General features: G+C 43.2%; 1 protein-coding gene across 1 annotated transcript in view; it reads left to right on the top strand.

Moving 5' to 3' along the window:
- The window catches only part of lsamp (limbic system associated membrane protein), a 161,676-nt gene that overhangs the window by 72,812 nt on the left and 63,011 nt on the right, over positions 1-25,853 (top strand). The window contains exon 2 of the mRNA XM_061827933.1: positions 23,746-23,890. Coding sequence (XP_061683917.1) covers positions 23,746-23,890 — 145 coding nt within the window. The remainder of the gene's footprint in view (positions 1-23,745; positions 23,891-25,853) is intronic.

Here is a 25,853-nt window from a genome sequence, read left to right on the forward strand (position 1 = left end):
TTTTGTTTAGTTTTTTTTTTTTGGTCATTATAATATGTGATTATGATGTTTGAGGTGCACTGTGCACCAATCTGTTAAAACGTGAATGTTTTTATAGGTGCTATTTAATAAAGTTATTACATTCACAATATTTTCTTGATTTTTAGTTGCAATGGCTTTGTGGCTCCCCCTCCCATCCCCACAGAGGTTAATCCTACTCCTTCCCAATCAAGAATAAGGGTTTAAAAAATCCCACCAAATCCCAAGCGCAATAAAAAAAAAATCCACCCAAATCCAAATTCATTAAAAAGAAAAAAAAACACCCGCTGAGGGATTCATCTCAATCCAATCCATTCAAATGTACAAAATCATGGGTCGTTTTCACTGATGTCAGATTTTTGCTGAATTACCCATACAGCTCTGCGCGCCGCCATTGAACCTCTCTACCTAACGCGTACCAGTGTTTTAGCCTCCGGAATGCTCTCTGTTACTGTTTGTGTTTTTGTGTTTCACGGGCGTCTCGGGACTCAAGTAGACAAGGGAGGACTTGCTAACCATCAGAGAGCCTTCTTCTGAATTTTCTTCTAACTTTTTTTCGACAACTCTCGCAAATTCGATGAAGCTTTTTCCGGAGTTGCTAGTTGGCGCGCTCTTTAAAGCTTTGCTATGAAGAGGCTCGTGATCCGGGATACAAGTCCACCTTCGAAAGCGGGGACATCGTGTAACGCTTCCAACGAAAGACCTTGGACGTTCTGCAGCTCTGTGCTTCACGGACACTTGGCTTTGTGGACGAGTGCCCGACGCTGCTATCACGCTACCCGGCTTCAACCGCCATGGTGCTGATCGTGATGCCGAGCTAACAAGCTTAATTGATACTGTTTTCAGAAGGCCAACATTACAGTTAAGATCTTTTTTTGTTTCTCACTTGAAAGATTTGAAGTACTGGATTTGTTTATCCTTTCTGCCATTGTCATCAAACTTTAAACAAATAATAAACATTTCCCTTTGCTTGTGGTGAGCTAATATGCAGGTTTTATTTTTTGAAAAAAAAAATGGAATATATGGAGTTTGCCTCGATATTAAAAAAATAATATTCCATCGCCTTTCGTTTTCTGTGTTAGCATACAGGTAAGCCCCCATATAAAAAAATCTATATATATGCGGTATAAAAGCAGTGGAATATGCTTTTACAGTGAAGAAAATAAGTATTTGAACATCCTGCTATATTCCAAGTTCTCCCACTTAGAAATAATGGAGGGGTTGGAAATTTCATTGTAGGTGCATGTCCACTGTGAAAGAGATAATCTAAAAAGAAAAATCCAGAAATCACAATGTATGATTTTTTTAACGATTTATTTTTGTGATACAGCTGTAAATAAGCATTTGAACACCTGTCTATCAACTAGAATTCTGACCTTCAAAGACCTTTTAGTCCGCCTTTAAAATTCCACCTCCACTCCATGTATTATCCTGAATCAGATGCATCTATGTGAGGTTGTTAGCTGCATAAAGACACCTGTCCACCCCATTCAATCAGTAAGACTCAAACTTGTAACATGGCCATGATCAAAAAGCTGTCCAAAGACACCAGAGACGAAATTTTTCAACTCCGTACAGCTGGAAAGGGCTACGGAGAAATTGCCAAGCAGCTTTGGTGAAAAAAAGTCCACTGTTGGAGCAATCATTAGAAAATGGGAAAAGCTAAATATGACGGTCAATCTCCATTGGAGTGGAGCCACATGCAAGATATCACCTAGTGGGGTCTCAGTGATCCTTAGAAAGGTGAGGAATCAGCCCAATCAACTACACGACAGAACTCAATGACCTGAAAAGAGCTGGAACCACCGTTTCCAAAGTGACTCTTGGTAATACACTAAGACGTCATGGTTTGGAATCATGCATGGCACGGAAGGCTCCCCATGCTTACCAGCAAATGTCAAGGCCAGTCTTAACTTTGCCAATGACCATTTGGATGATACAGAGGAGTCATGGGAGAAAGTTTTATGGTCAGCTGAGACCAAAATGGAACTTTTTGGTCATAATTCCACTAACCGTCTTTGGAGGAAGATGAATGATGATTTCCATCCCAAAAACACCATCCCTACTGTGAAGCATGGGGGTGGTAGCATCATGCTTTGGGGGTCTTTGTCTGCACATGGGACAGGAGGAGTGGAGTGTATTAAGGAGAGGATGACCGCGGCCATGTATTGTGAGATTTTGGGGAACAACCTCTTTCCCTCAGTCAGAGCAATTGAAGATGGGTCGTGGCTAGGTATTTCAACATGACAATGACCCGAAGCACACAGCCAGGAAAACTAAGTAGTGGCTCCGTAAGAAGCATATCAAGTTTCTGGCGTGGCCTAGCCAGTCTCCAGACCTAAAACCAATAGAAAATCTTTGGAGGTAGCTGAAAGTCTGTGTTTCTCAGCGACAGCCCAGAAACCTGTCTGATCTAGAGAAGATCTGTGTGGTGGAGTGGGCCAAAATCCTCCTGCGGTGTATGCAAACCTAGTGAACAACTACAGGAAGCGTTTGACCTATGTAATTGCAAACAAAGGCTACTTTACCAAATATTAACATTGGTTGTTTCAGGCGTTCAAATACTTTTTTGTTAGCCACAACAACTTAACAATAAAAAATAAGACTGGCCATTTACGAAGTGTCTTGAGCAGACAAGTGTTCGATCCCACTGCTCTTCCTTCGTGATTTCTGTCACAGAGTAAAAGATCAAGGGCACAATAGTGCGCCTTTGTGATAAACTCCTGAGTCCCATGATGTGTGTATGCCAGTTAGCCTAGTAGTCAGTCAGGGCTTGATGTGGTGTTGGTCGTGTCTTCAATAAATGCAGTTAGAAGCATAATGTTGTCCACCCTGCATACGTATGAGTAACGGAGCTCAGGGATATAAAATGGCCACCCTCCATGGCAGCAGAACGGGTGACGTCACATGAAAACAACCCATACTCGCCACGGTGGAGCAGCTGTCAAGCGTTGGGCTCACTGAGCACCCAGGTTCAATCCCGGCCCGACCTCTGTGGAGTTTGCATATTCTCCCTGTGCCTGCGTGGCTTTTCACCGGGTTCTCCGGTTTCCTCCCACATCCCAAAATCATGCATTAAATGGAGACTCGAAATTGCCCCTTGGTGTGATTGCGAGTGTGATTTTTGTCTGTCTCTATCTGCCCTGTGATTGGCTAGCAAACAGTTCAGGGTGTAACCTGCCTTGTGCCCGATGATAGCTGGGATAGGCTCTAGAAATCCTGTGCCCCTTGTGAGGATAAGCGGCTTGGAAAAAAGATGGTGAATGGGTGAAATATGTCCTCTGCTCACATTCATGGGCAGGACTGTTAACTGTTCCTCTTTTGCGCTCATATCAGAAAGCACCATCCAACTAAAAATGCACAACTGGACTCATCCAGCTGTAGTGAGAAGAACTCACAGTCCTCCATGTCCTTCCAAAGTTGCCTTCATGGCTTCAGTGCACCATTTTAACAGTAGTTTTTCATAGCTGCACCACTCTGATAATAGATTATACTTCTGCTTTGTTTTTAAAGTCTTGGAACAATGAGTTAACTGCTTCAATGAATGCCTCTCTTATCATCTCTCTGTCTTGGAAGGATTTCTTGTTCTTAATGATTAAGAGACTACCCAGAACCAAGCTTCGATCGCTGCCTTTGCTTTTGAAGTTAGCTGTGAGAAAAATCACTCCTGTATGGACAAATGGGACTTTAGTTCCATCTTTCAGTATCATAATTTTGATTAACATTCCAAAAATGCTGCTCCAGATTTCCATTTTTTCGGTATAGCGATTGCAATCTGAGCAGGCAAATGTACTTTGAAAAGGAGAGGATAAAAGGAGTGATAAAAAAAAGTCCTCCTCCATTCCCTATGAAAGTTGTACATTTTCATCTTTTTACTTGGTCCTGTTCGCCCACTCATTTTTATACCCTTTAAGTTTTTAAGATATAAATTGGAGGGTAACTCGCTAGCTTGCTAGAACACCCCATTTTGTGCACATGCGCAATGATGCATCAGAAAACGTCACATTAGTCAAACCGACTGTCACTCAATTTACAAATTTCATAGTGAGGATGATAGCCCAACATCTACATTTTAATGCCATGCAATCTACCCACACAACCTTTCTTTCGTGATTGACCAGTAGATATCAAAACAAAACCCGTATTAGTGTCTTAGTTAACAATGCTGAGCTTGGTGCTGAGGGGAAATGTTCAAATAGTGATTTGATCAAAAATAAACTCCAATATAATTGCATCATCGTTTCACTCTCATTATGGTTTCACCTCCCAAAAACTCCCCACTATCATGGTTTCCACTCCCATCCACTACCGATGACCTTCACTCCTACTCATCCCCAATCCTGTGATTCGTGATGAAATTCACACCCAATCCTTGGGAATCACCCAGGACCCACGGCAAATTCTCCTCTTTCCTCCAACTCAATCCAAGGCCTTATTTTGATGTAAATGTTATCAACCATGAACCCCGTGGATTGAGTGGACCATCTCTCTAGCTGTCTTACCACTAGTCGTTTCCCTGGCACGACTGAGAAAGGACATTGTTGGACTCGTGGTAGGTGGTTGGTTAAGGCAATGAACTCTGATTTCTTACCAAATGTGAAATACAACTATCTCACTGTGATGTTGATATTCATCATGAGAGGACAGTGAAGCAAGTGGTACCCTTAGTGGATATGCTTCCACACATTATCACCCATTCCTGCTATTGTACATCCATTTTGTCATCTATTCATAACCCGTGCCATACCTTTAGATTTTTTTTTTGACCAGGAAACTGTTTTGCTTGTAGGAAAGAGAGAGGAGAGAGATGGAGACAGTGCCACCGTGCATTTGCGTGTGTTTTGTGTGCTTGTGTGCATGCGTGTGTAACCACACTCATTACTGTATTACTGTCACACTCATTCCTGTTGCACTCATTCCTATCACAGTGCAGGGCTGTTTGTTAGATTGTTTACTATATGTCTCCACTGTAAACGTTCGACATAATAAAGATTGCTATTGTTTGTATTTTTTCATCCATTCATTTTCTGAGCCCCCAGTCCTCACAAGGGTTGTGAGCGTGCCCAAGCCTACCGCAGCTATCATGGGGCAGGAGGCGGGGTATACCCTGTACTGGTTGCCGGCCAATCGCAGGGCACAACAGTAGCACTCACAATCACACTTAAGGGGCAATTTAAGGGGCCCGGGACCTCACCTCAGAACTGTGAGGCCAACGCTTTACCAGCAGATCCACCATGCCGCCTCTCTCTCTCTCTCTCTCTCTCTCTCTCTCTCTCTCCTCTCTCTCTCTCTCTCTCTCTCTCTCTCTCTCTCTCTCTCTCTCTCTCTCTCTCTCTCTCTCTCTCTCTCTCTGTCTCTCTTTCTCTCTCTCTCTCTCTGTCTCTCTGTCTCTCTGTGTATATATATATACCTATATATATATATATATGGATACTTGACTTCAGCAAAAACAATGATCCGACAAAGACTCAATAAAACCTGGGAACTAAATCCAAGCAATTTGATGAGAGAAGGAGGCACAATTGAAGCGACAGGAATGGCTGGAGGGAGCTGATTGGTTGACACAAGGTAGAGGGCAGATGAGAACTAGTACAGAGAAAAACTAAACAAGCAGACAGGACATGACATGGGAACACGACAAAACATGAAACAAACTATAAATCTTATCAAAATCAAGTCACCAGAAACATATAATGACAAAATCCACAACTGATTCCGGATTTAACATAAGTGGGTGCACTGCAATTTTTCTAGCAACTACATTTTTTTTCTAACAAAAGGGGTTAAGCATTGTGCACTGGCTCACTGTTTGGCTATGACTTACAATAGCTAATAGCTAATTTATAAACTGGTAATTAGGGACCCTGTATTGACAGGTTTATGTCATTCATTTCAAATCTTATTAGATTAAGCCTCAATTTTATTATATTTTTCAGCAAATCCCCCCCCCCACCCCAAAACTGAAAAAACTAATCAAATGTGACACTGATTTGAGATCTGAGCAATGTTTAAACTTTGTCAGAGGTGTCTAATTCTTGAGGGTTTTTTTATAGTCATTAACCCTCAAGTTTAAACTTACGAAAAAAGAGATTTAAAGGGAACCAAAATCCTATTCCTCAAGCCACTGTCAGAGGTGTTCTTGGCCTAATTGGGTTGTGTACTATTCACATTGTGTCTGCAGATCTTTGAGATGTCCAAATCAGTGACCGTGTGTACTTAACATCCTCTGCCTAAGCATATATTCATTAAATTCTCAAAATCAAACATTTTTTCTGAATGTCCAGAGGGGTACAAAATACAAGATGAGCGCACAGACACACACATGCACACACACTCACTCGTTGTTTTGTTTTCTTCTTTTCTTTTTAATTTCCCACAGGTTATTGCAAAATTGCTTCTCGCTGTTTGTTTTTTTTATGATCATACGTTAATGACAGGTGGATTGCATCTGTTATTGTGTTTACTGGGTGTGATTTTTTTTTTTTTTTTTTTGCGGAAGGTGGGTCAGGGGGGCGGCGGTTGGTTGATAATGTGGTTGTATTTTCTTTAATGACCCTGACTCGGTTCATGTCATAGTCTTAAATAATCAATATTCTTTGGCATCTTTGTGCAGTGTGCCTTAGTGCTTGAATAAATGAATTATACTGTTGTTGTTGTTGTTCAGTTAATCAGAATGTGACGCATGATCGTTCTCATTTAACATGGTCCGGAGAAAGGGGAAAAAAATGTAACATTCCCATTCCTACAGAGGTTTATGTTACTTGTGAAGGAGTTGACCTCTCTCATCTTACCAAAGTCGATTAACATCATCGTGTGATCTTATCTGCGTACCGTATTTTTCAGACTATAACTCGCAGTCTTTTTCGTAGTTTGCCCGAGGTTGCAACTTATTCTCCAGAGCAATTTATATGCAAAATTATTAACACATTATGACATCCATCCATCTATTTTTGGAGTCGCTTATCGGTTATTTTCACACTGACAACGGTAAGAGGGCACTCTAGACCATGTATCTCTAATTTATAACAACTGAGAAGGAGTGAACAAAAATGCTATTGAGGAGAAAATCATACCCTGCAGATTATTTTAAATAACATTGTTATGATGTTGCTAACCAATGATGAGAAATTATTTCTGACCTTGAACACGACTTGTGGTGCTTCATACGTCGTTAGATGAAGCTTTATGCAGGCGTTGAGACTTCCGTGACTTTATCGTGAATGTAATTCAATTAGATTTGCCATCATGATGGTGCGATGGTGAACGGTTCTTGCTGACAAAGGCATGGCTTTTATTCATTTGATCATCTTTTTTTCATGCGAAGTTGGCAAAATGTTTATTGGCAACATCAAGGACGAATGTTTTGGCATTCTCCCCATCTGTGAATGTAGACACACAGCAGAACCCTCCCTCTCCACAAACGTCCATTCTTGTTGAAAACTTCGGTACTCCTCATATTTTTTTCTTTGAACGACCTTTGTCAAAAGAGCTTCCATAATTACGTAGTTGTTCCGACACGATTGGGGTTCGACCCGAAGCCTGTGGACTACGGCAAGCTCACTATGACAAAGTGTCTCTGCATCATTGCCAGAGCACATCTTCCAGGTGAATCCGCCATGCAACATTCCAGGAACCCAATGGATGGCTCGACAAAGTAAGGCCTTCTGTGACAACCACAACAATCTTGTCAGGATTCAGAAAGGCTGGAATAGGCTAGTTGAAACTGCACCGGACGATGAGTCTGACGTAAGCGACGTAGAAGAGGAAGCAACGCGTCGTCTCCCTCTGGAGTTGGCGGACTTGTTTCGAAGTGACACCGAGGATGAAGATTTCATTGTATTTTAGCTACCGGGTATTTGGAGGGAGACAGATGGTTTTGGTAAACTTCTTCGTATGTTATTTATGCTATAGTTATCGGAATAACTCTTGATATGTTCTGTTAACATACCACGCACGTTCTTAGTTGTGTCCACTAACGTAAGCATACCATTCAGCGTGTTGTTGCCTCTATTCTGTTTTATTTTAAATTGTGTCATTTAAATTTTAAATGACATGTCTGTTCTTGGTGTTGGATTTTATCAAAAAAATTTCTCCCAAATGTGACCTATACTCCAGTGCGACTTATATCTGTTTTTTGTCATTTTTTTATGTATTTTATGGCTGGTGCAACTTGTACTCTAGAGCGAAGTATAGTCCAGAAAATACGGTAGTTAAACTAAACACTATTAAAGATAAGCTTGTCCAGTATGTGGGAGTAAACTTGATTTTGCGTTGCGCACCCTCAGGAGACCAATTTAAGGGCTTTTGTTATCCCTGACACTAAATGCTATGATAACAGTTAAGATTCCTGATAAGGTTAGTGTTTTTTCAACAGAATTCAAAGTGTGACTTAACTGCACAAGTTGTATAACTATGAAACAAATTAGCTCCTTAGATACAAAATAATTTTAATATATGTGTAGCATGCACTATTACATAAATTGTAACCAGAGTAGAACGCATTCATTCGAAACGCTAACATTAGGTGAGGTGTGTATTTTATGTGTGAAGTGCATGACTACAAGCGGTTTATCAGAGTATATTTCCAAAATGCTGCATCAAATGTGATTTAGGCCTTTTCTCCCAGAAATTCACAGAGGAACATACTGACCTTTTCATTTGACTCGATGCCTGTCAGTCTTATGTTTGATATGTTGACACCTCTGGTAATTGGCCTTTCAAGTCGACCAACAAAACAAAGTGCTAGCTGCAAGCATCGAATGGAATCCTTATGAACCCAATTAATTGGAAAAATGAGCCCACAAGGGAGAAATGCTGAATTGGTCAGTAAGAAGGTAGAAAAAAAAACAAACTCTTGCATTGGAAATGATAACGAAAGCTCCTTCATGATTCATAGTGTAAGTTTATGAGACATTTATTTCATTAAAGCTTACCATAAATATACAAGAACATTTCATCGGAATACTTTTCTGTTTCTATTTACTGAGTTTTCCACCTGCAATGATGTAGTATTTATAGTGTTGGGTCTGTGTAACTTGTGTGTGTTTTATTTTGTGGTTTATCATCCATTCATGATACGTACATGATGTGCATTATCATCATTTCAAGTAAGCCTGTTTCATTTGAGGCTGAACTTATGATGCTGGAATTCTTTGCTTCTGCATGATGGCCAAGTAGCTCTCATCTCAACGCAGAATTTACACCAGGAGTTCAAGTGATGAGTTTTCATTTTGTTACCATGACAACCTGGGCCAAAGCCCTGAACATAGGGGCTTCTTCTGAGGAGAGCAGAGCTCCAAGTGGAAAAAAAAGTCAGCACTCATCAAGACAATAAAAGCATATACAATAGGCCATGATCGTGTCTCTATAAGATGTTCTTTTAGACCAGGGGTGCCCAATCCATCGCTCGACTAGGGTGACCAACTAGTCAGAGATACAGACCCACATTTTTTTTACACATCAAAGAGCCACATCATACACATGAACGTCATTCACTCCTCACACACAAACCTTTGTTCAACCAGATTTATTGTGAATGTCACACACCAAGATGATGAGAAAATTCGACTCCTACAGAATACCAAGACCACAGGCTAGTAATTTTATAAAATAAAAATGGTGTGCTCTTTCTCACAGAGACAAACTACCAGTTCAACTAAGTCTGGTATGTCACAAAACTCTTATCGTCTATGCAACACATGATTGGATTTCTGAGTGCAACTTTCAATCAGTAGCCATTCTAATGTCCGATTTTCTCTGTTCAACGGTGTGGCGTGACAGTTGAAGGATGGCTAACATTTATTTAAGATTTTTTTTCAGGACACAAGATTTCAGCAACATCACTGACAATTTTTTTTTTAATAATTTGATAATTTTTTGGCCCTTGAACTATTCCAAGCCGCTTGATATGATTGAGGCATTCATCTCCAAACGCTTCATTATTTTTTTAGAAATCTGCATCTGCTTTTCTGCCTGATTTTTCAAAGTGGCTAACTTGTGGCTGGGAAGTTTAGTTCTTTTTGGAAATTCTAGGTCGATGTGTGAGTGTGTGTGCATGGAGTGAGCGCAAGTGAAGATTTGAAGCTGTGAAATGTGATGGATGTCTGGAAAAAAAAAGGCAGAGTTGCAGAGTAGTTGCGTTTACCCCCCACCCCCCCCCCACCCCCCAAAAAAAGCTCTCCCACTCTGGTAAAAACATTCTGTATTCGTCCACATATTTTTGTTTAATTGTGCATTTCTCCCTGACATTTTGAGAACATATGGACAAATCATATTCTCCAAAGATCCAACAGGGAAACTTCAAGCTATTTTCATTCAATGCGAAAGCCAGTTTTGCAAAAATACCCTGCTAACCTTTCCTACTGCGGACACGTGACCGTGGTCAAGAGACGAGACGATACAAGACGAGGTCATCCTGCTTGGGGTTATCTCTTTCTTTTCGCCTTGCACAGTTGAGCTGGGTGGCGGAACAGTAAAGCTATTCTCCCTTGCCATCGTACTTTTTTTTTCTCCAGTCTCACCTTCTCAATGAGGAGCACACACCTACTGAGCTTTTTGTCACAGTACCCGTAACAACCTAAATGAACTCAAGCAGAGCCCGCGTGTGCACACGCACATGTACAGGACTTTGACATGTATTTGCGAGAGCTGCATGAAAGGAGGCAAAAAGCCGCATGTGGCTTGAGAGCTGCGGGTTGGCCACCCCTGGACTAGTTGATCCCTGAGGCAGTTTTGGTCGATCACGTGACCATGTGCCAAAAAAAAAAAATGAAAAAAAAACATCGGTCTCGCGCGTTGATTGACTGACAGTCAGTTTGAAAATCATGGCCTCTTCTGACGTGTCACTGTGCATGTGCACGTAAAGGTGCGTTTTAGCAATCTGGCCTCTTATTTACTGTCTGTCTCTTGCTTCTTTTTCCACACACTCCTATTTACTCCTAAATACAAAACTCCTAAATATACTCAGCACACCCCGAGACCTGGCTGCTTGGGCAAAAAGGTGTGGGCACCCCTGTTTTAGACAGGGTTGTCCTGTGGAAAGACTCACATGAAAGTGGCTCTGGCTCTTCACCTACCCTAGGTGATCATATTATGTGCAAACCTTTGTGTGGGCCAGTCATTATGTCAGTTAACCCAACTCTCATGTAACAGTGTACAGAAGTGCAGAACAGACTGTTCACAGTGCACATTTTCAAGAATCGGCAAATAAACCTGGTTGGGTGACAACTATATTTGTCAACAAGCAGTTAAAAAAATAAACACCGGTTCAAAACGGGTCCCCTTTAACGCTCTATATGTACTGTATGTGTATATGTGATCTGCAGGATTCCATCAGTTTCCTGATATTGAGAGTATTGTTGATTTTGTCTAGTTTTAATGAGATTGAAGACTGCCTGGAGCCATGACGGCTTCGTATAAACAAAGAACATCTTCAGCATACAGATTGATTATGTGTTCTGTCACTAGAAAGCATATACCTTTAAGATTAGCATTCGGAGGTATAGCGGTACCAACAGGTTTGATGATGCAAATAGCATTGGTAAAACTGTACACTGTGATTTGATGTATTCAAATTCGTGGTTGAACGTCATGTTCTGCGATTGTGTTAAGTTCCTATCCAACATATAAATGACTCCAAAGCCTAATTGGCAAAGTCATGTAAATAGGAAACCTCAGTAAACATTATCAAACACTTTTTTTGCGTCACGTGACATAATTGCATTTAGAGTTTTTACGCTGTGACAAGCTTGACGTTTCCTGATTGGTGCTAAGCATGACGCATTCTCGCTTGAGTTCAGATTGCAAACAAGTAATCCGCTGACACAGGTCTTTTGTTTGAAGAAAAACGGTTTACTTGACTTCAAAGCAAACAAAAAATAAATTTGTTTCTACATCGAATAAGGTTTCCACTGTAAAATTGTGTAATCAAAGCACAGCGAATCCGGATGAATGAAGCGAGAACAAAGAAAGAAGAGTAAAAAAAATAATTTTGCTTGACTGTTCATACTTCCACTGCATGTCTGAAATTCCTTCTTCTTCTGTTTCATTGCATCACACACCACATCAACACCATAGCAAACATCAAATGCACATTTTGACAGCAACACAGAATGCAATACGCTCACCATCCACAGTACATATACAGTATATATAATAAACAATTTGTGAATAATGTAAGTTTTCTACATAATTAAAATCTTTACTGAAATTAGTTCACTGTAACTACTCCCTAATTATTCACACAGAAAATATTTGAAAAACAGAGATTCTATTTAGGCTCTTACAGCACTTATTAAATTGAATAGACATCTGACATTGTTTGTGGAACTTCTGCTTTGTATAAAACCTGTATGGTCATAGTGGATTAGCCACGGGGGAGCAATTTCAAATCTCGTTGCGAGGCCATTCTGAATAATCTTCATATACACATTAATTAGTGATAAATTAGCAATTAGCTGCAAGAGTGGGGTGTTTGCCTGACTTTAGTACTTATTTAATTGAAGCTGTCTTCATATGACCACTTATTTGACCTTCATCGTTTATCTCCTTGACTTTTCTACAAAATAGAGGCACTAGTATTGGCAAGAAATGTCTCATGAATTTGACGGAGATTCTGTGCAACCGTGCAAAGCGCTTGTTCTGATTATGTATTTTCTAAGGCATTTTCTAATTCTTTCATGGATAGAGGAGCATCAAGACTGTCTTTAATTTGCGTATTTAACTGCAGAATGTTTAGCTCTTTAATAAAATGTCATTTCGATTTGTGTTGTTCGAAGATGCCTATACGCTGCTATAATCGTAAAATATTGAATTTATCTCTGGCGGTATCACTAGCTGCCATTTCAATCTTGAATGCCTGTAATGATTGTCTTTTCATTATTGCGCTGAAATTGGTTTGCAAGAAATTTGTCTAATTTATTATTGTACTTTAGTTAATGTATTTTAGCTATTGTAGAAAATCTGTTCTTTTTGATAAGATGTCTAATTTAGGTTTTGCCTTCTGAAGTTGATTTATCTGGGCCCACATCGTTAAAAGCTTATAGGCCTCCCAGTGCCAAGAACTGACTAGGTGTGGCGAAAAGTTTAACCACATAAACACTTGTGATTTTTAAAATCTAAAATCAGCTGTGGCTAGGAAATTCATCACCAAAAAAAAAAAAAAAAATGCACAAAACAACTGCAACCTATTGAAAAAGACTTAGCCAGCATGAAAAAGACAAGTTTTCCAGTTGTCCTGTTTCCGCCGCATCGCCTCATTTATGAGACTTCCTGCAATACCGTGAGCTTTCCCAGAAAATTTAATTGTTTATCATTCCATAAGATTGATGCCGTAATAAAACCGAACTGTGACGTTTATTTACATCCCTAGTCCTGAGTGTTATTGTTGCTGTTGTTATGAGCATACTGTACGTCAGGAACCTTTTCGACTGAGAGAGCCATAAAGGCCAAATATTTTAAAATGTAATTTCAAAAGACCCATACAGTATTTTAAAAACTAAGTACAAGTGTATGTACACATTTATGTAAGACCAACACTTTTAGAGTACAATAAGTCGCAGAATTATTTTAAATAATATTGTTATGCTGTTGCTAACCAATGATGACAAAAGTACTTCTTACCATTAATGCAACTTCTGGTGCTTCATGGTTATGCTAAACAAAAATGCTAATATGATAAACAAACTTGGGCTTTAGATGAAGCTTCATGTAGGCATTGAGACTTCCATCCATTAATCGTGTACGTAATTCAATTAGATTTGCCATCGTGACGGTACAATGGTGAACAGTTCTTGCCGACAAAGGCATGACTTTTATCCAGTTGATTATCTTGTCTTTATGCAAAGTTGTCAAAATGTTTATTGGCAGCATCGAGTAAGAACACTTTAGCATACTCCCCATAAGCGAATTTAAACACACAGCAGAACCCTTCCCGTCCACAAAGGCTGTCCATTCTTGTTGAAAACTTCGGTACTTCTCATCTTTTTTTCTTTTAGCGACCTTTGTCAAAAGCGTTTCCATGATTAGTTGTTCTGACATGATCGGCGTTTGACCCTTCTGCGCCTGTGCACATCGACTGCCACACTAAACTACGACAACCCCACTAGGACAAATTATCTCTGCGTTATGTGCGTTGCCTGCACGACAGAAATCACATGTACAGTATGTCGTTATTGTCATGATCCTGGATTCCAGCCAGGGCTGGGCGTGGCCGTCTAATCGGAAGGGTCACACCTGCGCCTCATGACCTCCGATTAGACCCAGTACATATAGGACCCGGGGGACGACAGAGACTCTGCTAGATCGTTGCCTCTCATGCCTCGTTCCCACACTACCGTACTCCTGACGTCTACCTCCCGTGTACCGACCAACGCCTGTCTCCCGACCTACCCCGTAAGCCTGCCGTTACTGATCTTGCTGCTTGTTTGGACTGACTCCCTGGTAACCGACATTGGAACGAATAAAGGCTTATTCCGCACTGCTTACCTCTCACCTGAGTCGTGCATTTGGGTCCACCCCCGAGTCTCGTCCTTGACAGAACGATCTAGCCAAGAACATGGACCCAGCCGACTCAGAAGCCATTCGCCGTGCGCTGCAAGTGCAGGGCAAACGCCTGGGTGAGCAAGAGGCTGCTCTCCAGGGTATGACTCACCGTGCAGAGACAGATGGAGGGCCTGAGGGAGGAGGAGAGGGAGAGTCGCAGTCCGGTTGTTTCCGCTTCCCGGCCACCCGTGTTGTCAGCTTCACCGGAAGCCATGCAAGTGGAGGGGCTTGGCAGCTCAGCGGAGGAGCGCTTACGTCGGCGACGAGAGGGACGCTGTTTTTACTCCGGGCGTTTGGGACACTTGATCGCCCGTTGCCCGACTCGACCAGGGCATTCTGACATCAGGATCGCTACTCCGGTGAGTGTGCGGTACACCGCGACGGGGTCAGGGAGGTCCCTTCTTCACCTCACCTTGGGAACGGACTCCCGTTCATGCTCTGTGACGGCTTTCATAGATTCTGGGTCGGAAGCAAACCTGATAAATCCCCGCGTGGTCGAGGAGCTGGGGGCGGCAACCTTCCCCACGCAACGGTTTCGTCACGCCTATGCCGCCAACGGCAAGTTCCTTTGTCGGGTTACACATCGTACTCAGACGCTACGTATGAGCTTTCCGGATGCTCACTCGGAGCGAATTAACTTTCATGTCTTCGACGCACGTAGTAGCGACATCATCTTGGGCAGTCCGTGGCTCAAAGAACATAATCCGCACATAGATTGGACCACGGGTCAGATCAAGACTTGGGGTGAGGATTGTCTCAGTCGTTGTTTCGCTGTCCGGAGAGACAGGGGTATTCAAGTCGCGCCGGTTCGGCTAACAGAACCTGGTACCGCCCTGGACTTGACCGCAGTGCCCTCCTGCTATCATGACCTATGGGAGGTCTTCTCTGAATCTAAGGCAAAGTCTCTACCGCCACATCGGTCATATGACTGCGCAATTGATCTCCTGCCAGGCACCTTTCCTACCAGAGGGAAACTGTTCTCTTTAACAGGACCAGAGCATCAAGCCATGAGGGACTACATCGAGGACTCGCTGGCAGCCGGACTCATTCGCCCCTCATCTTCACCAGCCGGTGCGGGGTTTTTTTTTGTCAAGAAGAAGGACTCCACGCTGCGACCCTGCATCGACTACCGAGGACTGAACGACATCACAGTCAAGAACAGATACCCTTTGCCGCTTATCTCTACAGCATTCGAACTCCTCCAGGGAGCCCGGATCTTCACCAAGCTCGACTTGCGCAGCGCTTACCATCTGGTGCGGATTCGGGAAGGGGATGAGTGGAAGACGGCGTTCAACACCCCCACAGGGCACTATGAGTATCTTGTGATGCCCTTTGGACTGACAAACGCTCCGGCCGTCTTTCAGAACTTCATTAACAACGTGCTCCGGGAGTTCCTGAACAGATCTGTCTTTGTTTACCTGGATGACATTCTCATCTTTTCAGCAGACCTAGCCTCTCACATTCAACAAGTCCGAGAGGTGCTCCGGCGTCTGCAGCAGCACCAATTATACGTGAATATGGATAAGTGTGAGTTCCATCAGGCATCCGTGTCCTTCCTGGGCTTCGTCCTGGCTGAGGGAGAGATACGGATGGATCCCGGGAAGGTCGACGCGGGGGCTGCGGTGGCCTACCCCCACCAACAGGAGGGACGTGCAGAGGTTCTTGGGATTTGCCAATTTCTATAGGAAATTCATAAGGAACTTCAGTTCCATGGCCGCTCCTCTGCATTCGCTCACTTCGCCAAATACCACCTTCGACTGGTCCGGGACCTGCCAGGAGGCCTTCGGCAGGCTCAAGGCAAGTTTCACTACTGCGCCCGTTCTCATTATTCCGGATCCCGATAACCAGTTTGTGGTGGAGGTGGATGCATCGAATTCAGGAATCGGAGCAGTCTTGTCGCAGAGGAGTCCCAGGGATGGAAGGATTCACCCATGCGCATTCCTGTCTAGAAAGTTGACCCCGGCAGAGAGGAACTACGACGTGGGAGATAAGGAACTGCTGGCGGTCAAGAGCGCGTTGGAGGAGTGGCGGCACTGGCTGGAGGGCTCGCAAGTACCGTTCATTGTCTTCACGGACCATAAGAACCTTGAATACCTGAAGTCCGCGAAGAGGTTGAACGCCCGTCAGGCCAGGTGGGCTCTATTTTTCACCCGCTTCCACTTTAAGGTGTTTTACCGCCCAGGCTCCAAAAACGGCAAGCCAGATGCACTCTCGCGGATCCACGAGGGAGGGCGCACTGATTCAGACACCGCTACTATCCTGCCAGCGGGGTGCTTCGTGTCCGGGTTCACCTGGTCGATCGAGTCGCGGGTGAAGGAGGCCCTGGAAGAGACACCGCCACCCGCGGATTGTCCGTCAGGCCGTCTTTTCGTCATCCCATCTCTGCGGGGAGACGTCATCAACTGGGCCCATACCAACAAGACGGTCTGCCACCCGGGTATGGCGAAGATACGGTCAGTGGTCGAACAAAGGTTCTGGTGGCCTAACCTCAGCAAGGATGTAAGGGAGTTCGTCAACGCCTGCCCGGTGTGTGCTGCCAATAAAACTTCCCGCCTACGGCCCGTTGGTGAGTTGCAACCCCTGTCCATCCCCTTCCGTCCGTGGTCACACATCGCGATGGACTTCGTTACCGGCCTGCCGCCTTCACAAGGGAACACAGTGGTGCTGTCCATAGTGGACCGTTTCTCCAAGATGGTCCACTTCGTGCCGCTCCCGAAGATCCCGTCGGCCAAGCAGACAGCCCAGTTGGTATTAGACGAGGTCGTCCGTTACCACGGTCTACCCCAGGACATCGTTTCGGACAGGGGTCCGCAATTCAGCGCCCGTTTCTGGAAGGAGTTCTGCAACCTCATCGGCGCTTCAGCAAGTCGGACATCGGGTCATCACCCAGAGTCTAATGGCCAGACTGAGAGGATTAACCAGGAATTAGAGACCGGCCTTCGATGTCTGGTATCCAGGGACCAGAGCACGTGGAGCCAGCACATCAAGTGGGTGGGAGTATGCCCACAATTCTCTACCCTCCGCTTCAACAGGTATGGCTCCACTCCATGTCGTGCATGGGTATCCTCCGTCCCTGTTTCCTCCACTGGTCACAGAATCCACAGTTCCATCGGCCCTGGCCGTGGTGCGACGCTGCAAACGGACCTGGGAAGCAGCTCGGAGGACACTGCTGCGCATGAGCAGCGCCTACAAGACCGCAGCAGACCGCAAGAGGAGGGCCGCACCACAGCTCAGGGTGGGACAGTGAGTGTGGCTTTCCAGCAAAGATCTCCCGCTGCGGACGGAATCCCGCAAACTTGCTCCCAGGTTCGTTGGCCCGTTCCCTGTTTCCAAGGTTATTAACCCGGTCGCCGTCTCGTTGAAACTGCCCAGGTCGATGAGGGTGCACCCTACGTTCCACGTCAGCAGACTTCACCCGAATCGCACGTCGTCGCTGGCTCCTCCGCTCAAGTCCCCCCCGCCCCCCCGCATGGTCGACGGTGGGTTGGTGTACACCGTGCGCCGGTTGCTGTCTTCCCGCCGCAGAGGGAGGGGGGTCCAGTACCAGACCCGGGGGACGACAGAGACTCTGCTAGATCGTTGCCTCTCATGCCTCGTTCCCGCACTACCGTACTCCTGACGTCTACCTCCCGTGTACCGACCAACGCCTGTCTCCCGACCTACCCCGTAAGCCTGCCGTTACTGATCTTGCTGCTTGTTTGGACTGACTCCCTGGTAACCGACATTGGAACGAATAAAGGCTTATTCCGCACTGCTTACCTCTCACCTGAGTCGTGCATTTCGGTCCACCCCCGAGTCTCGTCCTTGACAGTTATGAGGGCTCTGCGAGACATATGCAACCACCAAAAGACCCAGGTATAGCCATAGGTTCCCGACCCCTGCTGTATATCATAAGTGACTACTTGTTCGAGTGAACTTTTTCACAGCTTTCATTTTTTTTATTTAGTGGAATGCAGAGTGGCTCACTGTCTAAGGTCTTAAGGTTGCTGTTGTATTCTTTCTCAAAATATTCTTGAATTGTGAAAACTGAGTCCCCATTTGGTTCTAGTGCATCCATCTAGCCATTTATCCATTTTCTTAGCCGCTTCACAAGGGTTACGGAAGTTCTGGAGCATAACCCAGCTGTCAACGGGGAGGAGGGAGGGTACACCCTGAACTGGTTGCCAGCCAATTGCAGGATACATCGAGACAACAAGCCGCATTCCCAATCACACTTAGGGGAAACTTACAGTTTCCATTTAATGTTGCATGTTTTTTTGTGATGTGGGAGGAAACCAGAGTGCCAGGAGAAAACCCACACAGGCATGGGGAGAACATGCAAGCTCCACACAGGGAGGGCTGGGATTGAACCCGGGGCCTCAGAACTGTAAGGCGAACGCTTTCCACCTTAACCACCGTGCCGCCCTGGTTCCATGGCAGTGGTTCCCAAACTTTATTGCAGCAGCAGCAGCCTCCTATTGGAGATAAAATTTTTAATAAGCATTTTTACGATTAAATCCTGTTGTTTTGAAGCAAACTGCTGAATCCCTTAAATAGGTCAAGCTTTTCTTTATGTATTCATTGTTGCAGTCTGAGAAAGCCAGCCTTATTGTGACAGACCTTGACAGTTAGTCTGTTTGAAGGAAGCGAGTGCGACAACTACCGGCGCTCTGACAAGGGTGATGGCCTTCTCTGCTTTCCTGCAGGTTCCTCATTATCACTAGCAAGTAGGGACTTCTACATATTTCATGTGTATTCATTTAATCCCCTTGTAGAGTGTGTCTTTAATGGCATAAATTCAGACAAGAGAGCAGGTGGGAGACAGACATCTGATGGACAAAGTAGCAGAGTGAATTCTGTTTCATTTCTATGCAGTATACCTTGGTTTATTTCTGCTCCATGCTGCTGTAAACGGATGCATTTGATAAAATGCACAACAGGTAAAATGGGCAGGGATTTAGGAGGTTTTGAGGAGTACCTAAAGTTATGAAATAGATGAAAACCAGGTGGCATGGTGTTTATCATGACTTGACAAGTAAAACAGAATTAACTACAAAGGTATTTGTGACTCATTGTAAATGGATTTTGGAGTGGTGATGAAGCAGCTTGTTAGCTGTTTGACGTAAATGCATCTGCTGTAAAAAAAAATATACACGCAGTAAAATGTCTTATTTTATATGTTGCAAAGGATTTATCAAACAAATCCAAGGAATTTCATTGTACATATGATTTTCATAGAAAAAATGTCAGGCATTAGTAATGTGGTCAATGACACTGCTGACTTTCATAAATTTATATTCGAATTTACTCCAAGTCATCTGCTTTGCAATGGAATTTAGTGTTTGTACGTAGTAGTGGTGTCTTGTTTTTTTCACCATCGTTGTGACCCTGAACAAAAAAGAATTAAAAAAAAGATATAATGCTATAATGTAGGGAGGGAGACATGATCGATTGCTGCATCCTTCATAGGATTTCTTAAATATATATATATATACAGACACTTCTCAACTTCCATTCTAGTTACCCTCTGAACGGCTGGACGTAATGTGAATCCTGTGTGTGAATGTAATTTGTGACTGTATGTTCCAGTAATGTGTGACCGTTCATACTCTAATATGCGATCTTTCTGCTTATAAATGGTATTGATGGTTGAGGGAGGCATTTGGAAGAAATGTGCAACGTTCACATGTTTTTCACCAGCATCAATTTTCTTGATAATAGATCGTTTTTGACTGACGTCACACATCTTCCGGTTTAGGAAGCGGTCACCATTTTGGATGAGTGAATTTGAGTAAACAAACCGTAACTAAGCAGAAATCATTTTAGAAAGGCATATGAATGGGGGTCCACTGCTATGTTAAACGAAAGTGGTCGTTGTAAAGGGTCTTTCTTTTGACTCCCCGCTGTAATCAAGAACTAATGCAAGAAAACTGAGCAGTTATCAACCAAACGGCGATAACTGTAGCTGTCTCGTATAAGCAGAGCCAATCTACCAGCCAAATCATTCCCTCATGTCAGAGTTTGGTCGGAGCATTTTGTTCTTGGTAGGTATTGGATACCTTTTAGAATTTCACAACCACATAGCAATAACTAAGTTCTGTGAAGGAGAAGTATTCTTTAGCGCAAAGGGCCTACAAAATACTCGTGTGTGAATGCAATGCATGTCTTGCAAAATCTGTATTTTCTGTCAGCCCACAAAAGCAACTAAAACTGAACTGAATCCCCCAGTGCTCTATAATGAATGTGTCTTAATCTTTATTTAATCGTTTCAGGTACTCGGTTTGCACTTGCTTTTCTCATCCCTCCAAAGTGGTCGTTATGTACACGTTTGCAAAAACAAAAATAATAATCTACACTTCTTACATTTGTACAATCAACATAATTTAACACAATGCTGACTGTATTTACGTGAATGAATACTTCACTCAGAGATTAAGTAGCCTCAGGCTACATACAGTATTTAAATTGCATTGTGCAGTACACCAACTTTAGCAGTGTGGAGACACCGGTTGCTTACAATGGATACCGTCGCATCACAAACCCAGCCATTGATGAATTTTGGTTGTAGGCCTCAAGACCATTGTAATTCTTTAGTTGGTCCATGGTATAACCACTTGTCGAGAACAGGAGATAGTTGATGTGTGGATAGGTTACCGCCGCCTACATTTCGAAATTCTTACTCCATTTGTGTTTCTCTATGGCATATTGATATTGTCGCACACTTCTTGTCGTAACAGTTTCTTGAAACAATGTCCAATGAGCCCGTTAACTTTCCAAAGACTTTTTAGCCATCATGCATCACTTTTAACAGTCGTACGAACATTTGTGTTACTCCGGTCTGTATGCAAAAGTGATAGAGAGTGAATGGCACGTGAGTAGAGTGAACCCATCAAACATGGCCGTCTGCCTGGATGAGGTCACGTGGTCGAAAACTAGCTATAGCCACCTTTGTTTCAAATGAGATGGCTTGCCGGTTTTTTTGGCGACCACTATCACTTGGAGACTTTCGCTTTTGACCAACCATATTTGCTTGGGGTTACAAATACCCAAAACAATGTATATGAAACACAGAGATCACAGATATGACGTCCTAACACAAGGGTAACACGCGATGAACTGGGAGGAGACAAGGCACATTCAGTCTGTCGTTTGCGCCATGTAAGCAGTGGACGGAGTGGCAAACGTAAGACTACGGAGAGTGCGCTAAACTCAAAAAATTCACAAAAATTTTTAGTAGAGGAGCGTCTGTACATAACATACCAAACAAAGCTTGCCACAAACCTTGTAATATTATAGAATTTTAAAAAACCTATATATATCCAACCATTTTCTTTGCCGCTTATCCTCACAAGGGTCGCGGGGAGTGCTGGAGCCTATCCCAGCTGTCAAAGGGCAGGTGGCGGGACAAACAGTCTCACTCACAATCACACCTAGGGGAAATTTAGAGTGTCCAATCAATGTTGGATCTTTTTGGGATTCGGGAGGAAACCGGAGTGCCCAGAGAAACCCCACGCAGGCACGGGGAGAACTTGCAAACTCCACACAGACGGGCCGGGATTGAAACCGGGTCCTCAGAAGACCTTCATGCTGTGGTCAGAAGCCCTTAACAAGCTCCCAAAAACAGTTTCACTCCACTTCCCTTGTATTCTCTCCTCTTCATTTTAAAAAGCAGCCTGCAGAGCTCTCTGAAGTAGAGGGAGTGACTGAAATTTGCATGTAAATCTGGTGTTGATTTTCATTACAGTTAATATGCATCCTCATTGCTTCTGACATCTTCCTTTTTTTATTTATTCATGGGACATGCAAGATCCACACTTATTCTTCCTTGACGTAATGCTGTGAGAGTGCCAAACAGGGAGCAGAGAAAAGAACGTGTCCTTTCTAGTGCATATAGGAATAGGCCCTATTAATAAAAATGTATTCTTCAGACAGACGCGGAATGATGGTGTTAAATAATGAGTGAATCTCTGTGAGAGACTACAAGAATACAATCTCGAAAAGAGGCACATGATAATTAGAATGAGATGGAGAAGTAATATACAGTATTTATTCTGTGATAGTTGTGGTACTACTCTGTTTAGGGTAACCAAACACATTCTCGTTTTTATTATTATGCTGTCAAAATCCAGTCCAGCAAAGAAATAATATGCCAACTCTTATTCAACTCAAGAGCAGAAGAAAAAAATAAATAAATAAAATAACCACCTTCAGAGAATGGATAATTTCAATGGACTATTCCTTTGATATTTTGTCACATCATCGTAGTCCTATATTCACACTGGGGGACATATTTTATAGTGTAATCTTCCCCTTGTCATTTTTAAATGGGAAATTAATTTTCCAAAATGATGTGTGGATATAATAGCGGACAGTGTTGTATCTGAACGAGTTCAATGACAGAAAGTTCATGAGCTAGATTATATTTTGGTGGATCGTGAACAAAACTTTGTTTCTGCCTGATGAAAGTAACTGAGAATGTTTATTCTGGCGTCAAAGAACAATTTTCAAACAAATTTTCACTCAAGTGTGCCGGATTTTGTTACATACTTCAAGGACAAAAATCAGTCTGTACACACAAATATACTTACAAGCCTACATATGTTGTGGATGAAAGCCTCATTTAGCAACCACCATTCTTATTTACATTCGACAGGCACATCGCAGCAGCCCGTGTGCATGAGCTGTGTTCAACGACAGCAAATAAATGCGGGACAATTGTGTTCCTTGGTTGTTTTGTACTACAGTCCACCTTTTAAAAATTGATTGATTGATTATTTACACAATAATGTTTTAGTTATAAGACTGTATGATGACACTATCATAACATGGATTTTTTTTTTGCCATGTAAAGAATAGATGAAATTAAATATTTTGTCAATATAGTCTGTCAGAAGCACGAGGTATGCAACGTTACCAATGTCATTTCACCATTGTTTCTGCCATACTGTTTGCACATTAAGGACAAAGCTCCTATTTTTGTTTTTATTTAGCACCCACAATGATGTGTCATTGAGCCTCATTTGCAGAAAAATGCATAGGAATGTTTTCACTCTGCATGCAAGTTCAGCATATACGCAAAATAATCTGTCACCTTTCTGTATCTAAGAAGATCATGCCATGTAGTTCTTTGTATGCTCAGTTTTAGTACAATATTCTACAATATCCATTTCTGTTCCCTTTCCTCACTTTCTCTTAATGGGTCGACAGGTGTTACGTGGATGACAAAGCCTCCAAGGTGGCCTGGCTCAATCGATCAAACATCATTTTTGCTGGTGAGGACAAGTGGTCTTTGGACCCCAGGGTCGATCTGGTTACCAAAGGACAACTTGAGTATAGCCTGCGCATTCAAAAGGTAATAATAACACAAGACGTGACCATATAGAAGAGATAATATGCATGGCTGTGTAAAGGAGGCTTGTGTGTATATACTGCATAGCTGGTTGCATAATTTATCCAGATTTGAATATGCCCTGTATGCTTCTTCATACCATTCTAATTTATATCAAAGTTCAAAATTTGTATTCAAAACCAATCATACATGAAGGTTCAATTAGTATCTTAGCTGACTACTTGATCAGCTTCTAGTACAGAATCTCAAATGAACACTTTCAAACCCCACCCCCACCATGCCGCACCACTGACCACTTCAACATCTCTGATTTCTACGTTGACCATCCACGAACAGGATGTGAGACACATCTTCAAACAACAAAAGGTTAACAAGGTGGTGGGCCCAGAGCTTGTGTCCCCGTCCTGCCTCAAAATCTGCGTGGACCAACTTGCTCTGGTCTACACAAAGATCTTCCACGGGTCTCTGGAAGTGTGTGATGTACCATCCTGCTTCAAAAACTCCACCATCATCCCCGTGGCCAAGAAACCTGCAATCGGGTCTGAATGTCTACAGGCCTGTCGCCATCATAGGACTGCACCTCACCTAGATCACCTCAACAGTGTGAGGACCTAAGCGAGGATCCTGTTTGTGCACTCCAGCTATGCGTTCAACTCCACTCCTCCAAGCTTCTCCAGGTCAGCGTCTCGCTTGCCACATGCCAGTGGATTTACAGCTTCATGACTGGCAGGACACAGCAGATGAGGCTGGGGTACACCACCTCATCCACCATCAGCACCAGGGCACCCCAATGTTGTGTCCTCTCTCTGCTGCTCTTCTCTCTCATCTCCAACAACTGAACTTTGCATATGACACTAGGGTCAATGGCCTCATCGAAGACAGTGACAAGTCTGCATATCGACAGGAAGTGGAGAGGCAGGAGCTGTCGTGTGGGCAATAACCTGGCGTTGAACACTCTAAAGACAATAGAGATGATTGTGGACTTTAGGAGGCAACCTTCAACACAGCTGTGCTTCACACTGTCCAACAGCTTTGTGTCACCTGTTAAGCTCTTCAAGTTCCTGGGAATTACAGTCTCTCAGGACCTGAAGTGGGAGATAAACATCAACTCCATCCTCAAAAAGTCCTACCAGAGGATGGACTTCCTGCGGCTTCTGAGGAAGCAAGGCCTGCCATGGGAGATGTTCGGACAGTTCTACACTGCTATCATCAAATCAGTACTATGCACCTCCATCACAGTCTGGTTTGGTGCTGCGACACAAAAATACAAACTCTGATTGCAAAGGACAAAACTCCGACTGCAATGGACAATTCAAACTGCTGAAAAGATTGCTGGTACACCCCTACCTGCCCTCGAAGACTTGCGCCCTGCCAGATCTAAGACAAAAGCCTCCAAAATCCTGTTGTACGTCCACACCCTGGACACCAGCTTTTCCAGCTCCTTCCCTTGGGTAGGCGCTGCCGCACATTGCAAACTAACACAAGCAGACATTCCAACAGCTTCTTTCCTCTTGTCTTAAACAGCTAAGTTACAATCATACTTTTATTATTTAATGAATCATTGATTTATTTTGTTCATTTGTTCATTTATTTATTATTTTATTATTACAATTACAAGCTTTGTCCAATTGTCAAAAAAATGTACCATCGTTGCTTGATTACTATTACCCTTTTATTGCTCTCTTTATGTCTCAAATGTATTCTCTCTCAATTGATTGCCTCTTGTCATACTCCAGGGCCTCCAAGTACCGGAGACAAATCATTTGTGTGTTTTTTACATTCTTGGAAAAATAAAGATGATTTCCATTATTAGAATATCCATCCATCCATTTTCTTTTCCGCTTATCCTCACAAGGGTCGCACCCTGAAGTTGTTGCCAGCCAATCGCAGGGCACATCGAAACAAACAGCTGCACTCACAATCACACCCAGGGACAATTTAGAGTGTCCAATTAATGTTGCATGTT

Source organism: Syngnathoides biaculeatus, chromosome 8 (genome assembly GCF_019802595.1).
Source record: "Syngnathoides biaculeatus isolate LvHL_M chromosome 8, ASM1980259v1, whole genome shotgun sequence".
Taxonomy (NCBI): domain Eukaryota; kingdom Metazoa; phylum Chordata; class Actinopteri; order Syngnathiformes; family Syngnathidae; genus Syngnathoides; species Syngnathoides biaculeatus.